This window comes from Hibiscus syriacus, unplaced genomic scaffold, assembly GCF_006381635.1.
Source record: "Hibiscus syriacus cultivar Baekdansim isolate YM2019G1 unplaced genomic scaffold, ASM638163v2 tig00110328_pilon, whole genome shotgun sequence".
Lineage (NCBI taxonomy): Eukaryota > Viridiplantae > Streptophyta > Magnoliopsida > Malvales > Malvaceae > Hibiscus > Hibiscus syriacus.
This window is the reverse complement of record NW_024062685.1, coordinates 3,154,947-3,172,573: the sequence shown is the minus strand read 5'-3', so window position 1 is coordinate 3,172,573 and position 17,627 is coordinate 3,154,947. Positions and strand designations below refer to the sequence as shown.

Here is a 17,627-nt window from a genome sequence, read left to right as displayed (position 1 = left end):
TTTCTTGACTAATTTTCGATAGAGTTTGATGATCATGTTAGTCCCCAATGTAATATCATATTTTCATAAGATCCCTGATGTGATAGCCCGTGTATACTCCAAAAGATAAATCGTAAGATTCGAACTGATGATAGTTTGAATTCTGAAAAATAATTTTTTTAATTCAAAATTTGTACCCGATGGTTTGTTAATGTCTCAAATACTTCGAACATTTCGTTAATTTCCTTTTTGTTGAAGTCTTAGATAATTTGTTACGTTTCAATGATTCAGTCAACTGTAATTTTCAACAAGTTCTTATGAATATCGCTTTGTGTTCTACCAGAGAAAATATTTATAAGCTCTGTCCATATTTCACTAAGCTTTGTGTAATACGAGTCTGGTAAGAGCTCTGATCGTGTTGGTGTCTGCATTATTGTCCAAATTATTGTTCAGTCTATGTTGATGTGACATTCAGTTTGTCGCAACGGTTTTTCGAAAGGAAGGGGTCTCATTTCGAAATAATTCAGTGATTGATTAATAATAAAACGTGGTTCGAGGAGTCGTCATCAATATTTGATTATGGTGTGATTGAATACCAAAAAAAAGTATTTTTCATTTAAAAAAAACGTTCATTTTAATTAAAACAACAAATTTGCGGTCTGATTTACCAAAATTTGAGTTCGGGAGTTGGTTATATGTGGAGAAGGATTAGCTCCCCACAGCGCTCTAAATCGGTTCCTAGTCGATTAATTAGTTGTCTTTGCAATGAAATTTACGAATTCAAGTTTAATTTAATTTAAAATCCCATACAAATAATATTCTTTGAATTTTAGGACGAAACACAATAATATTTAATTATTTCCTATTGAGAAGAATCGACCTCTTATACCTTAAAATAGTCAATTCTTACTCCAATCGAAAAAAAGAAATATTATAATTCCATTCCTAGAGTTCAATAATTTTAAATTCAAATGCATAAACAATAATAAAATAAAACAAATTAAATTTAAGATTCTCTTTTTAAAACATACTCTTTGAATTTTAAGAGAGAAAACAATAATATTTAATTATTTTCAATTGAGAAGAAATGTCATCTCATGCCTTAAAGCAGTCATTTATTACTCCAATCGAAATAAAGAAATATTATTGTTTCGTTCTAAAATTCTATATCAAACAAGTACAATTAATTATTTATTTTACAAACTTTTAATGAAAATAAGGATGTTCAATTATTTAAATACATTGGGACAAGACTTTAAATTCGATCTAACAGTCTTTTCTCTGTGAATTTAATTAAAAGAACATGATCTTTTCCTCAATATCAAATTTTAGATGTAATCAATTTTATTCGTGTCACTTAGTGAGATACACTTTCATTTTAAAATTATCGTAATTTTCTTATATGTTAAGACAATCACTTCACAACAATCCTAAAATGAATACATATTAGCCTTAATCCAATTGTTTGAATCGAATAGAGTTATACATATGCGAGCATTGAACATATTATATTTAAAAACAAATAACATCTAAATATATACATACAAACAAATATATTATATAAATATATATGAAAAAATTAAATTAAATAACATACTACCTTGTTTTGATTAAAATGAATAAGATTTAAAGGCAGAGATCAAAATAATATATTCAATACCATTAAATTACATATATATAATTTAAATAAAATGACATGGAGTAAAAAATACATACATACACATAAGGATGCATGATATAGTGGCCAACATGAATGAATAAATAAATCTAAGGTCATAATGGCAAGCCAAGGAAACATAAGTCGTGAAGTATAAAAAATATTATATTTCAGGCACCAAAATCATAACAAATCCATAAGCATACAAGGGATTAAAATGAAAAATCTGAAAGTAATATGTCAAATGTACAAACATGCATAAAATAAAAATAACTAAACTTAAGGACCAAAATACAACACGCGCAAAACTTAGGGGACAAAATTAGAAACTTAACAGATTCAAATAGTGACTAAAACACAACTTTACAAGACCATAGACCCCCAATTAATTTACCCACACACTGATTTCGGGGAAACCCTAGTTCCCAAAACGACATAGTTTTGGATGGGATTTAAATATCCCATTATAACCATTTTCAACCCTAGCCATCATTTCTTCTCCACTATTTTCGGCATCGTTCCTCTCCTCTCCCTCTTCATTTTTTTTCTCTTTGATTCTTTCACTCTTTCCTTATCTAGGTCAGTCACCAAGGCTGAGGACTCCGACGAGGGGCCGATGACTCCCCCTAGACCAAAAAAATTCCCTTCTTCAACCCTAAATGAAACCAAGCATCAAAACAACAGAACCCATACCCTAAATCTAACTATTCCAAACACCATACCTTCGATTTTTGAAGGCTTTGGTTCCGACGAAGTAAGGATAAATCTTCAGCGAATGATTCAAGCTAAGTACTCTCTTATTCCTTTTTTGTTTTGTTTTGTTTCTTTCTTTTCTCTTTTCTTTTTCTATTTTTCATGTTTTTCTCTCTTTTTTCCAAACCCTTTTTCTCACTATTTTTTTCTTTTCCTTTTCGAAAACCCGAAATCTTTTTTCTTTATCCTCTCTTTTTAGTTTCCTTATTCCTTTTTAAACCCCGAAAGCTCTCTCCCCTTTTAATCTGGTTCAAAAATGGCTTCCCTGATATCTTTGTGTGTTTGGTGATGTTATTAGATGAGTGGTGGTAGCGTGCTAGAGTAGCCGAGCTTCTGCGGTTGGTGGTGCAAGGCATGATTTATTTTTTTATGGTTTGTTTTTATCCTATTTTGCCTAATTGTGTGTTGATTTGGATCTTGGAAGAGAGATGATAACATTAACGGTCGAAACAGTGGCTATCAGGTGGCCAGAGCGACGACAGAAGCGACAATGACTACGATTCTTGGCTCTAGTGGTGGAGACGGCTAGGGTTTAGAAACCCAAACAAATTAAGGTTAGCATTGGGCCAATTGGACCCTCTTGTAATTGGCTCAAGTTTGGGCTTCAGGTACCGGGCCGGTTGGGTTATGGGTTGGTTGTAATTGGATCTGGGTCTTGAGTTGTAACTGGGCCCAGTTGGGTTTGTAACCTGAAAACAACAACAATAATAATAATATTAAAAATGTCAGGACGAAAACGAGTATCGACACAGTTGTGTCATCCTTATTTCCTCTAAGATGTCCTTGCTTGAGTCATGGTATCATGGAACATATTGAAGGAATGTTCGTAAAAATATGTTTGTCTCAATTCGATAAATTTTGACCGTATCTTTGAATCTCCCATACATTTATAATTCTGTGGCATAAGATAAAATTCATTAGCGTTCGATAATTCTGTCATCGTAATTGCTTGGTTATATGCTAAATATTTAGAAATATTTCCCTTATATGTATATTCCTAGAAAGATTACTCATTTTGCTTGGGGATCTTATTGTGAAAATCTGATCATTAGTGATAAGTTTTGAATGCAACATAATACGTTTAGTAAAAGTCCTTTGAAGGACTCGAGGAGTCACGAAGGTTGTGCAGCTCGAATGTTTATACTAACAATTGCATTCATAAAATTTCGAGGATAAAATTTTCTTTTAAGAGGGGACAGTTGTAATGCCCCGAATACCAGTCTCGTAGTTTCGCGTTGACCCAAAAATTTATTTAATAGATTTATTATAGGATAAAGGTTTATTAGTTCGAAATTGAGTTTAATAGGGTAAGAAATTAGTCTTGTAGAAGATAAAAAGGGGATTTTTATACTTAAAATAAATATAGGAGGACTTAGAGTGTAATTTACCCATTTGGGACAAGTATGGTTGATTGTGAGGATTTTTTCTTATATTTGGATTTAGGGTTTTGGGAGAACCAAAACGCTTTATTTCATTCTTCCTATTCTATTTTTCTTTAGCATTCTTTCTTCTTCTCTTTCTCTTCATTTAAGGATGAACAAGAGAAAATCTTCAAAATTTATCCATCTCTTTCTTTAATCCAAAAATTAGAGGTAAGATTTGTAATCTTGAGATCCTTAGCTTCATGGAGAGCTCACCATATTTTTCAAGGGTGTTCTTGAGCTTCCATGGGTTTTTGTGAGGGTTTGAGCTTAAAAGGCTCATCTCATGATTTCTATTGCATTTTCCTAAGATTTGTTGTTATTTAACAACTTGTAATCATCACTTTTATATTGGAATCATTTGGTGACTTTTGGGCGATTGAAGAGTGGTGTAAGAACCCCTAAAGAGCTATGTCAAGTAAAGGTCAGTTCTTAGGTAAGCTATAGACATTTTCGGGTTGCTAGGAGTTGAGGTAACACACTATAACTCTTCCTTACTACTTGTATGTCATCTACATGAGATTGCTTGCTTGTGACGGGTGGAATAGCATGTGTGGGGCTTCGGTTCTTGATTTGTTATTATGGATGTTTTTGGTGTTAGATTGTCTAAAAATGATGTATGATTAACCTTATTAATGGCTTTTATAATCTTTAATGATCAACTTAGACCTTAAAATAAATGTTTAGGATGAGTTTGGTGGTGTTTTCCAAGCAAAACTATGTGTTTATGGGTAGCGGTATCTGTAACACCCCCAACCTGTACCAGACTCTAATATGAGTCCAAGGTGTCACATTGACCGTTCAAAACGTTTACTTTGACAAAATTCAATGAAATTCAGTTAGACATTTCCACTAAAGCCCAAATAATTTCTATTATATAAAACCATATGATTTTACAAATTGATCAGAGCGTTTCCAGTACAAATCTTTTATCTTACATGCCAACTACATTTCATATGACAAAATACATAATTTAAATCTATATCTGATCTGAATTGTGGAAAGAAGAATCTGAGCTGTCTTGCTCCTCTAAACTTCTCTTTTTGCTTTCCAGAACCTACGTGTGAAAAACTCACATGCTAAGTCTATGACTTAGTGAGGCATTAAACACATTAAAGTAACTCTAACTACTTAATCATGCATGAACATATCATATCATGCTATCACACAAAACAATATAGCATTTCATGTAATCAAAAGGTCGGTTCTTAGGTAAGCTATAGACATTTTCGGGTTGCTAGGAGTTGAGGTAACACACTATAACTCTTCCTTACTACTTGTATGTCATCTACATGAGATTGCTTGCTTGTGACGGGTGGAAGAGCATGTGTGGGGCTTCGGTTCTTGATTTGTTATTATGGACATTTTTTGTGTTAGATTGTCTAAAAATGATGTATGATTAACCTTATTAATGGCTTTTATAAGCTTTAATGATCAACTTAGACCTTAAAATAATTGTTTAGGATGAGTTTGGTGGTGTTTTCCAAGCAAAACAATGTGTTTATGGGTAGCGGTATCTGTAACACCCCAAACCCATACCCGACTCTAATACGAGTCCGAGGTGTCACATTAACCGTTCAAAACGTTTACTTTGACAAAATTCAATGAAATTCAGTTAGACATTTCCACTAAAACCCAAATAATTTCTATTATATAAAAACATATGATTTTACAAATTGATCAGAGCGTTTCCAGTACAAATCTTTTATCTTACATGCCAACTACATTTCATATGACAAAATACATAATTTAAATCTATATCTGATCTGAATTGTGGAAAGAAGAATCTGAGCTGTCTTGCTCCTCTAAACTTCTCTTTTTGCTTTCCAGAACCTACGTGTGAAACACTCACATGCTAAGTCTATGACTTAGTGAGGCATTAAACACATTAAAGTAACTCTAACTACTTAATCATGCATGAACATATCATATCATGCTATCACACAAAACAATATAGCATTTCATGTAATCAAATGTACACATATACACATCATCATATCAATCATATAATACAATTCATATCACAAAAGCATATACTTTACATATAATATATATGTTTATTATTATCTCTTTGTTAGCCCATATACATCTGTGAGAACTGTAGATATGTGAGTCTATTGAGGTTGTGCACTATGTTGTCACCACAACTCGTATGGGGTCCCACTAGGGGCTATGAATTTTGTCCCGAAGGACCTATGTATTGTATTTGTCCCGAAGGACCACTCCTTAAGAACCATATGCATATTTCAATGGATCACATATGTGTCTCATAAAACCCTGTAAATGTTCCAAAGAATACATATATGTCCCGAAGGACCACGTAGAACCCTCAACTCTTGGCATGCCAACTATACCTCTAGCTCTCTTTACATATAACATGGGCATTTTCACTTATATCATTTCACATATACATTTTCATATCACCTGTTCATATAAGCTCATAGCTTCTTTCACATATACATGTAGACATATAGCTTCTTTTCATGTAATTCATCACTTTTCATATAATTCACATGTTCACATATAACACTTATGACTATATTCATGCATAAATAATAATCATATCACCTATATTAATATTCATAAAATCATGTAATCAAATGTTGGAAGTATACTCATCGCAAGTCTTTTCCACACACATCATATACTAATGCATATGCACTCACCTTGGCCTCACTAAGTTTCAATCCACTTTTATGCTTTCATCTCTTTCAATTGAATCTTAACTTGATAATCGTTCTGGAACTTGTTCGTGTTGGATATCTATAAAATAATACATTGATACATATCAGTATTCAATTGATATATGCTAATATATCATTTCTTAGACCAAAAGAAAGGTTTATTTCAATTTCTCCCTTGAAGTGCATCGATGCATCCTACCGTGTATCGATGCATCCCTTAACGTGTGCATCAATGCACTCCTTATGCATCGAAGCATTAATTGCATTCGATGTTTCCATTTTTAAGAGGTGCATCGATACACACTGAACAATTTCTGGAGATTTACCCTTGATGCATCGATGCACAACATAGCCCAGAATTCATTTTTAAACACGAAAATCTACTCAAATCAACTCAAATGCTTCATCTTTCATCCCCTTTCATGTTCTAAACTCATATATACATGCTTAAACCAATTTATATCCATATAAACCATCTTTAGCTTAAAAATTCTATTCCTTATATGTAACTCAAGAATTAAACTAACTTTGCAATATGTTTTGATTCCAATTCTATGGTTTTTAACTTCTTAATTAGACCCTTGACAAGTCAAATTTAACTTCCAACTCTAGTTATGAACTCTATTTCAAGATTTCACCCAAGAACCTTAAATCTTTAATCCCTCCTAACTCCATCATACTTTGATTTTAAGATAACTTAAGCTTTCCTTAAGCATAGTTATCAATTAATAATCAAACCCCAACCTTAAAATCAACAATTAATCCGTAAACAAAGAAACTCACCTTTGAGCTTGGAGATACGGGAGAAGGAAGAAGAAAAAAGAAAACTCTGGATAATTCTCTCATTTCCCAATTGGTTGCTTATCTTATAAAAGAAATATAAAAATCTTACTTGTCAATTAACCATTTTACCCTTTAATTCATTCAATAATTACTAAATAACCTTCATCACATTTTCAATAAATCATTGAACTATTCAATTATCCTACTTTAATCACCAATTTCTGAAACTTTACAATTTGGTCACTAACCCGGTATTTAGGATGTTACAGTATCAATAATGGATAAATTGGTATCGACAATGTTCATATTCTAGGTGAAAACTGGGTTTTCTAGGTGTCAATATCATACTAGATGAACTGGTTTAGATACCGGTCCCTTAGTATTGATATTGAAGGTTGTAGTATTGATACTAGAAGATCGGTATCGATACCAGTGGATTGGTATCCATATCAAATATACTGGTATCTATATTGAAGGGCTGGTATCTATACCAAATGAACTGGTATCCATACCGAAGGCTTGGTATCAATACCCAAAATGATTGAGTAGCTTCAAGATGCCAAATAAACAAGAGAGTTAGTAGTTTAATATCGATTGAGATTAGGTATTTAACTCGAGTATATGAGATTACTAAAATACCCTTGAGGGCTAAAATTACCAAATTACCCTTATGGGTCTAAATGAATGAAATAACCATACGAGTAAGAGTTTGAGTTACATTCGAGTTTAACAAGGATATGAGACATTTTGCTCGATAAAAAGAGTGTGCTCATGAATACTCGGTAATAATAATATAAATGACTAATATCAGGATTTTTGGCTAGGTGATGTTGATACTTTATTCACTGTATCAATACCAAAGGGTGAGATATCGATACCGATTAAAGAAGAAGTATCGATACTCCATATGGGGCTATCGATACTATAAGACTTTCTTAAATTCCAGTAGCCAGATTTGATATCGATACTAAGATGTCAGTACCAATACTGAAGTGGTTCAGTATCGTACCATCGTACTAATTCGGACATAAGCCTAATCTTGCGTTAAAGACTCGGGAAAGGGTCTAAGATAACCAAAACTTCTCAATAAAGCTTATAAGTGAAAACATTGAATAAATAATGTGATAATAATAAGAACCTTATGAAGTAAAATTCCATAAGACTTATAACTTTTTTGATACTCAAGAAAAAATGAGGACACCCGAGTTACTTGTATATTACGATAACGTACAAGTCGTCCATTCAATTCAAGGATGAATTAAGGGAAGATATGATAAGAACAACAAGAGAGTCATTATCGATTAAACAACCCTGAGTCGGGTGTTGGGCTAGTGATAATAATATATCAGTTGCGTAGAGATGAGTATTAACTACCTTAAAGGCATAAAACACTAAAAGATTAATAATCCCTTGCATAACGTTCTGGATGAGAGAACGAGCGAGCTAGTAACGGTTAAGGGGATGACCTAACCTGATTGTGATGAACTATGTTAGTAAGTAATATAGCTACCTTGATTACCCTTGTGTGACATTGATTGAGGTGTTCGACCTATGGGCACCCTTGTATATTTGTGTGTATACAACATTCGTCTTGTTTGCTAGAAATATCTAGATATATCCAAGTTAGTACTTATGCACTTAAAAACGCTAGTTGGGCGTAGGCTCCGATGCTATGTAACCCGAGAGGCGTATAAAGTATTTTGAGGAGTAGACTAGCAGGACGTAGGCTCAGATGATATGTGACCCCGAAATCGTCCTAGGTATTGAGCAAAGAGGGCATTTCTAGATAAAGATTCTGATGTTGTGTGTCCCGGGTCTTATCTAGGGTACCTTGGGTAGGATAAAGGGGTGTGAGTCCTGAGCTGCTAAGTGACCCTCTAACTACACTATGATGCTTACCCCTGTTTGTGCGTGTGATGATTGTGTGTTGTATATGATGATGCATAGTTGCACGATCTTATGGTTAGAGACCCAATATGCATATACTCACGGCGAGGCTCGTAGCGGTAGACTAAGGGAAACATAAGACTTGTACCATTTTTATAGTGGATATACTTCGGATAGATGACTAGGTACCATTGATGGCATTGTTAGTATTGCTTCGTTGACTATACTAGTTAGTATGTTTGTGTTATAATGTAGTATAATAGAGGTATTGTGTGGCGTGGGGCTTGTGAGCTCGACATTCAAAATTTGTTTCCGTTCGCATGTTACAGGTCACATGAAGTGCAATGAAACAACGATATCATTCGAGGAGTCTTAGCGGAGTATCAGAGTACAATGATGACGACTTAAAGGGCATATAGAGGTCATGATTTGAAATGATTTGACTTGTAATATTCTAATTATTTATTTTGTTTATCAAGTTTTTAAATTAGGGCCTCACTTTTGTAAATTGTTATGGTTTTATACCTTGTGTAAATATTTTAAAAGTGAGTATGATTTTAATGAAAAAAAGAATAGCCACTTCGGTGATTCTGTGTGACCCTTGAATCTGTTGGATTTGGGTGTTTTTCATATTCACATTCAGCCCAGAGGCAAGCTCAAAACAACACTATAATCTTTTTATTTTGGTGATTTGTGATAAAGTAGCTCTGTAGAAAATAATTAGGCCATCAACGAATTGAAGATGTAACACTTCAAGATTATCCGGTCCAATTTTAACACCTTAGAAGAAACTAGCTCTGGATGCTTTAGTTAGCACTGCACTTAACCCTTCAACCACGATGTTAAACAATAAAGGTGATAGGGGACACCCCTGCCTCAAACCTCTTAGAATGATGAATCTATCCATTGGAGACCCATCAACGAGTACAGAGATTGATGCAGACGAGATACACAAGTGGATCCATTTTTCTCCAGAACCTAACTTAACAAGCATCAGATCCAGGAAATCCCAGTTCACTGTATCATAGGCACTTTGAAAATCCACTTTGAACACTGCCCCTTCAACTTGTCTTCTTTTAACATAGTCCATGATCTCGTTATCGACTAAAGCACAATCCAGTATTTGTCTGCCTTTAGTAAACTCAAATTGATTCTCACTGATGATTTCCTCCATGCATTGTGACAGTCTGTTTGCCAAGATTTCCGCTTAAGTAATCAATTTTAACGAAATTTAAATTTAGAGTCTAAGATGGAGAAAAATTATCGGACTCTCAAATTAATATTAAAATTATAATTTAAATTAAAAAAGCCAAGTATTAAGTAGTAAATAATTTATTATCCCTACAGTAAATAACATTAGTAATACAAATTAAGATCGATTTAAAAGCGGGTAGGTTAGGGACTTAGGGTCAACTTCATGAAGAGTATCCCTCAACAACTTTCTGTACGAATTTGGGTTTATTAACACCAATACAATTTAATTCCCATTCTGTCGGGTGTCAATATAAAAATTAATCAAATTTGTATGGACTAATATAGATCCCCCAAAATTATAAATTTGTGTGGACTAAAATAGATCCAATTTGTAACATAAACTATTTCATCGAGTTAACTATAAAATTATTTAATTTAAAAGTTGAAAATGTAATCACATATTTTAGTACCCGTTGTTGAAAACTTAATGTATTTTGTACCTAAACTTTTGGTTTATTTTAGTATATAAACTTTCAAAAAAAAAGTAAAAACATAACGTTAAATTTTGAATGAATGTACTAAAATGAAACAAAAACTAGAGTTTTTAATGGTGGTATTAAAATGAAATAAAAACTAAACTTTAGGTATGATTTTTAAAAATTAAAAGTTTAGACACTAAACCGGACTAAAATTAATAGTTTAAGTATAAACACATAATTTATCCCAATAATAATTAAATTTATGGTAGATTGATAAAGGACGTCATTTTAATTTCGATTCATATTAAATCTTGAATTCGATTTTAGAGTAACACATGAAGGATCAAATTGAGAGCAAACTATAATTGAAGAGTCATATTTAGATATATGCATAAAAACTTTGATTTGAAAATTTTCAGAATGCTCTAACCCACATTCACTTATCTCTTTTGATCCGAATTTTACACTAAAATCGTCTTCTCAACTTTAATTCATCATTAGCTTGTTAAGAAAAATTATCAAAACCATCAATAAGTTGGTCTAATGGGATGAGACACTAGATCCCTTAAGCAATGTCAAGAGATTCGAACCCTGACGTTTGCGAATGGAGCTAATTGGGTTGAAAGGGTTGCCCTCGTCTCTGCAGTATCCGATCTGAAATAGTCGATCAATAGATTAGATACCGATGATTAATTTTTAAAAATCATAAATTAATATTTATTTTTAGGATACTCAAACTTTGACCTTCAAATCTAATCGTTAGGTTGAATTTAAAATTTCATTGTATTTCTGTGTCATTAAACACCTTTCAACCGTTTTTATTCATAAAAAATATTTTAAAACCTTTCAAATTAATAGAAATATAAAAATAATAAAAAGAGAGAAAAGTATTAGACAGAATAATTATATATAATTTGATCATTTAAACCACACTCGTTAATTGACTGAAAAGATACACAATTTTTTAATGGAGCTAGGAGGGGCCAAGGCTATTGATGGAAAGAAACTTCAAAGGTCCAATTTTGATGAATAAAAACCTTTTAGGGGGTAAATTAACTATTAAACATAAATAAACCAATAAATAAGGGGAAGAGCATAGAACACCATATGGCAACACAAATTGATCTCCATTTTCTCTAAAGATATGGGTTTATCACCAACTCAAATTGGGCATCACCAGACGGCAGCCAAAGAATGCGGCCCCATAGTTCCGGCAGCCAAATACCCTTCATCATCGTCATCTTCACTGGGATCTTCGTATTTTCCCGATGGTTCGCCTGTCAGTCCTGGAACTCCATTCCGATTTTCGGGTGTACCCTTCTCTTGGGAACATTTACCAGGGATCCCAAAGAAGCTACAAAATCACAACAAAAAGGACTACTCCATGAAGTTGCTGCCACTGCCTCCGCTGACTACCGCACTACCCTCGAAAACCAGCAGTTTCGAAGACATGTTAACGAGGAAGAAAGCATCCGGCAGCGCCTCCGAGAATTTCCGGTGGATGGATCCATTTTTCGCGGCGTCGGTCGAGTGTTCCAAGGAAGACGGTGATCAAGAAACCGACAGAAATCTCTGGACCGGAGCTAAGGTAACTAGAAGCGTGAGTGACAGGTTGGGGTTCATCAATCTTTACAGTTCGTGTAAAAGAAGTTGTGCAGTTTCGGAATCAATGGTGTATCTTCCGAGGTCTCGAAGAACTGCAGATTACGACCTAAGTAATCACCGTCGTTCTCGTTAAAAGCAATCTAATTACGCCCATCGATTATCACATTGCCATGGTGGGGTTGTGATTATGATGTTAAATAAGAAACAACTTAATTAGATTCCTCTACTCTTTTTTTTCTTCCTTCGCCTATGAAGAAGACAAGGGATGATGTCTTCAGGACAAAATGTCATTTGTAATAAATATAATATTAATGGAAAGCTGAAATTATTAGATGCTTGCCTATTATTTAATGCTTTTACGTATTATAATAGTATTAATAGTAGGTTATATCTCTTTATATAATTTTTTTTGTTAAGCTATGGTGATTACAAAGTAATATATGTTTTAAATATTTTCAATCATTTAATATTGACCGCTCAATCTCCTTGCTGCAATCGTTGGTGTTCGAACCCGTGATCTCTAATAACAACGACGATTCCTTAACCGATGAGGTGAGTTAGTTCATAACTTTATATAAATTATGCACGGAACTGTACGTGGATGATATAAATCAATGTGTATGCGGTGCTTTGGGTTAACGAGGGACTTGAGGTGAGTTAGAAGAAATATGTATACAATAGTTTCCTTGGTTTTGCTGTAAATTCCATGTGATGTTTATGGAGAATACGAGTGAAGATTACATTACCCCATGTGGGAGCAAAGAAAAAGCAATATGTTGGGAAAATTCAACAACTTAGGTTGTTGAGTAGGGGTGTGCAAAATTACCCGATCCGGATAATAAAAGGGTAATTTTTTTTAAAAAAATACCTGGCCGGATCGGGTACCTGGCCCGACACTTTTCGGATCGGGCCTGGGTCACAAAAATTGATTTTTCTGGGTATCTGGTTATCCGAGTACCCGGTTAAGTTTTTTTTTAATATATTAACTAAATATTTAATTTATAAAATTGAAATCTATATAATATATAATCTCCAATTTAAGGGAAGTGTAGTATTTAGTATTTTACTTTGTATTAAACTTGTATTTTAGATTTATCTCACTAAAAATAAGATAGTTTGTGAGTTATAACCGTCTCTTGATATAGTCTTCTATTGATATTGTAAATATTAATATTTTAGTTCATCTCTAACTCTAATTTTATTTGTAAATAAGAATAAAGTTTATTTAGTTAGGATTCTTAGATTAACTAGATCTCTAACTCATAGATCAACTAGAAATCTAACACCTTTTGTATAAAACCCCCAGTACTGCTTTTATTTTTTCACTGTGAATAAAAGTTCTATTTTCACTAGCAAACACAATTCTACATGGTATTAGTTTAGGTTAAATCTTATTTCTCATTTTTTCCCGACATTTAAATTTGTCGAACTATGTAATTCGAAGTTTCGAATATTTAAATTTGTGTGTGTTTTTTTATTTAATAGTTTGAAAAAAAATCCGGGTATCCGGGTACCCGGAACATCCGGGTTGAGACACGGGCCGAGAAATCACTGCCCCGGATGTTCCGAGTACCCGGATTTGCACACCCCTATTGTTGAGCTACCCGTAAGTTTCAGGCTTTGAGATGATGTTTGGTTTTTCTAATAATCCGAGTGATTACAAGTCAGTATATGATAAGATTCTTTCTTAGTTATTAGTAGCAACACAATCATTCGAATTTAAGATCTCTAAGGAGAATAACATAATTTTTTTTTCTTACTGAGATCGTTGAATAAATTTGGTTTGAAACGATGTTATTTTACCATTCTTTGAAATTTTATAATTTGGTTATTTTCTACTAAAACAATGAATCTATTGGCTTCTTTTTTTCCTATCGAAAATAAAAGTTTGACTCATATGCGTATCATTATAATTAGAGAAAGAGGGTCGGTACAAAAGAAGTAAAAGCCTATAGTAGAGAAAATGGAACATCTTACCAAAAATTAGGCCATGCCATCGGTCAAAGCAAGAGTAAACGTAAGTTTGTTGGTAACAAAATACTAAAATAAATTGAAAATTAAATTCTAAGATTAATGTATATAAAAAAGTATTAAATGAGAAAAAAATATTGAAATAAAGAATTAAATGTTGATTATTGCAAAACTAAGTTAAAAGAATTAATCCAATCTAATAGAAGGATTAAACATCATTTGAAAATCACAAAGAGATGGAGACGTGAGGGGGATATTGATAGATATATTTAACATTTTAATTATTCATTCACATTGATTTTGACAAGAATTTTGAATTCCATCCTACAAAAGTTATTAATAAAGAATATATAAAACAAATAGTGAAAAGATTTTAGAGTAAACTATACCAGTGACCACTCAATTATAGCCTCTTCTCAATTCGACCACCATTTTTTAATTCTTATCAATCAGATCACTCAATTATTTAAATGCATCAATCATATCACTAGCCATTAACAGTTAATCAACAAAAGTGATGATGCGACCCGACCCGATAGACAATTTAAAAATCCGACCCGACCCGACCCGATTTAATTTTTTATTTATTAAAAACCGACCCGACCCAACCCAATGTCGTGTTTCTTTTCTCTTACTTTAGCTATCCAACAAAGAATTAACATATAATTTCCTCTTCTTTCTTTTCCTTTAAGAACCTCTCTTTTCCTTTCCTTTCCTTTAACAACTTCAATCCAAAAATAAGATAATGGAAAACAAGGAGTGGGGCAAGTAGTTTATACCTTTGCCCAGTATGAATTATCTTCAAGCCTGCTATCAACGAATACTACCTCCTCAACATTCATTCTTTGAAATGGTTTCTTTGGCTGCAATAATACAAAGCTGAATATTAGAACTCTTATGAACCAAATATTAATAGATTTTACAATTAGGGTAAAGTATAGTAATGGTCACTAAACTTTTCTAAAGCTTTCATTTAGGTCCCCCAACTTTTAAAACTTTTAATACAGTCCATCAACATTTTGTCCATTTGCAATATGGTCCCCCAACAGTTACGTCGGGGACCATATTGCAAATGGACTAAATGTTTAGGGATCATATTGCAAACGGATTAAATGTTATAGGACTGTATTACAAGTTTTAAAAGTTAGGGGACATAAATGAAATATATAGAAAAGTTTAGTGACTATTACTATACTTTACCCTAAATTAATTTAGCTGAAACCCTAATTAAAAACCCAAATCTTTTTGTGGAACGTTCTCCTCATCCTCTGCCTTTTCATCGCTTTCCTCCACCAATCCATCACCTCCTCCGACGCCGACCCCATCGTCAAAGGCCGCTCCCCCGTTTACCGCTTCGTTATCCTCAACTCCGCGGCCGTTTTGTTCCTCTTCTTTCTCGTTTTGATTTCGTTTCTGATCTCCGAGACTACGTCGTTTCTTCCTTTCCCTCCTGATCTCTTCTTCGCCTTTGGGTCGGCTCCTTTCTTCCTCCATTACTCCGTTTCCGAATACGCTTCTTCTGTTCAGACGTCCGATCTAATGCGATTCCATTTCCGCCCGCGTCTCGGCTTTGGCTTCCTTGATGTGTTTGATTCTGGCTTGTCAACCCAAGCTTTTTGTGGCGGAGGTGGGCCTGGGGGCGGCGATTTGCTTGCAGGGGCTTTGGGTTTTGCAAACCGGGCTCTCGCTTTACATCGATGCTTTTATACCCGAAGGTTGTCATAAGTTGCTTGATGTTGTGAGTGGGGTCGAGGGATCCACTAAGTGCGAGCTCGATGAGTGGCGGCTCAGGGCTGTGGCGATTCTGAATCTGGTGTTCGTTGTTCACGTTATGTTTATTGTCATCATTGTGATGGTCACTTACGCTCTTGTTGCCAAGACTGTTGTGACGAGGAAACTGGAATCGTATGAGGCCTTGCCTTCCAGTGCTGCTGATAAAAATCATATTCAGATGAAGGCTTTGACTGGCACCCAGGCTTGATCCGTTTTCTATTTTTCTAACTCTCGGCTCTATCTTTTTTTCTTTCTAATGAATTGTCAGTTTGATTCTTGTTGTCGTGGCATTCGTTTCAAGGATTATTAAGCATGCCAAAGTTTTGAACTATGTAATCTGTGGCCACTTTTTGTGTATACAAGCTATTTCCATCTTTCTATACTTTATGAGCTTGCTGGTAGATATCTTCACTTCATCACTTGATCTCTCTGTCGTTGAATTCTGCGTTCATTGGATGTTAGTCATTGGTGAATGGAAAATTAAAATTAGTCCAATGTTTGATAGAATGAAGAGCGAAAAAGAAGTTGATGACAGTATGAAATCTATAATAAGGGTTTCAAGGTAAAAATTAATTTATGGGTAAAGTATAATAATGATCACTGAATTTTTCTAAAGCTTTCATTTAGGTCTCCAACTTTTAAAATTTGTAATAAAGTCCCCTAACATTTAGTCCGTTTGCAATATGGTTACTCAACATTTAGTATATTTGTAATTTGGTCTTAACTGTCGAAAGACCATATTACAAACGGATTAATTGTTGAGAGATTGTATTGTAAGTTTTAAAAGTTGAGAGACCTAAATGAAAGCTTTAAAAAAGTTCAGTGACAATTACTATACTTTACCCTTACAATTATTATCATTATTACTTAACATAAAACTACTTCCTTAATAAGAGTCATTCAAAGACCCGAAAATTGATTCTCCCTCAATTCTAAACACCATTCATCAGAAAACAACAGTTAAATCGGGGGTTAGAGAACAACTCACATCTACAGATGCTATAAGGTTAAGGAAGAAAATAAATAACATAAACATAAAAACTCTAACGTCCAACCTCAAATTAACCCAAAAAATCCAACACTAAGGTGATGTTTGTTTTTGCAGAGGTAAAATGTCTGCAGTCTACGGACTACATCTACAGGCATCTGCAGCAGAAGAGGTGAACCAAAAGTCTGCAGTATGCAAGAAGAAGACTGTTTGTTTTTTAACGTCTGCAGATTGCTAAAATAAACTGAAATATAAATAAACTGATTTTTTAAACTTAAAAAAGTTTTGCAATACTTAAATTTAAATAATTTTAGTTTTATAATACTGAAATTTAAATAATCTATACAACTACAATAATATATTTTTTAAAATAAATCAATCCATATTTTAAAATAAATAAATCCATATTTTAAAATAAATCAATCTATATTTTAAAATAAAATTTTTTTATAT

The 17,627-nt window shown here is 33.4% G+C and overlaps 2 protein-coding genes and 1 pseudogene across 2 annotated transcripts; 2 read left to right on the top strand and 1 right to left on the bottom strand.

Moving 5' to 3' along the window:
* Positions 1-9,945: 9,945 nt before the first annotated feature.
* Positions 9,946-10,338, bottom strand: LOC120118865 (secreted RxLR effector protein 78-like). Its single transcript, XM_039138807.1, has one exon. It carries the CDS (start codon positions 10,336-10,338, stop codon positions 9,946-9,948), a length of 393 nt encoding a protein of 130 aa, XP_038994738.1.
* A 1,643-nt stretch (positions 10,339-11,981) lies between these two features.
* LOC120118864 lies at positions 11,982-12,575 on the top strand. The gene has a single exon (XM_039138806.1). The coding sequence runs from the start codon at positions 11,982-11,984 to the stop codon at positions 12,573-12,575; it is 594 nt and encodes a 197-aa protein (XP_038994737.1).
* A 3,086-nt stretch (positions 12,576-15,661) lies between these two features.
* On the top strand, positions 15,662-16,623 carry LOC120118863 (annotated as a pseudogene).
* Positions 16,624-17,627: the final 1,004 nt, after the last annotated feature.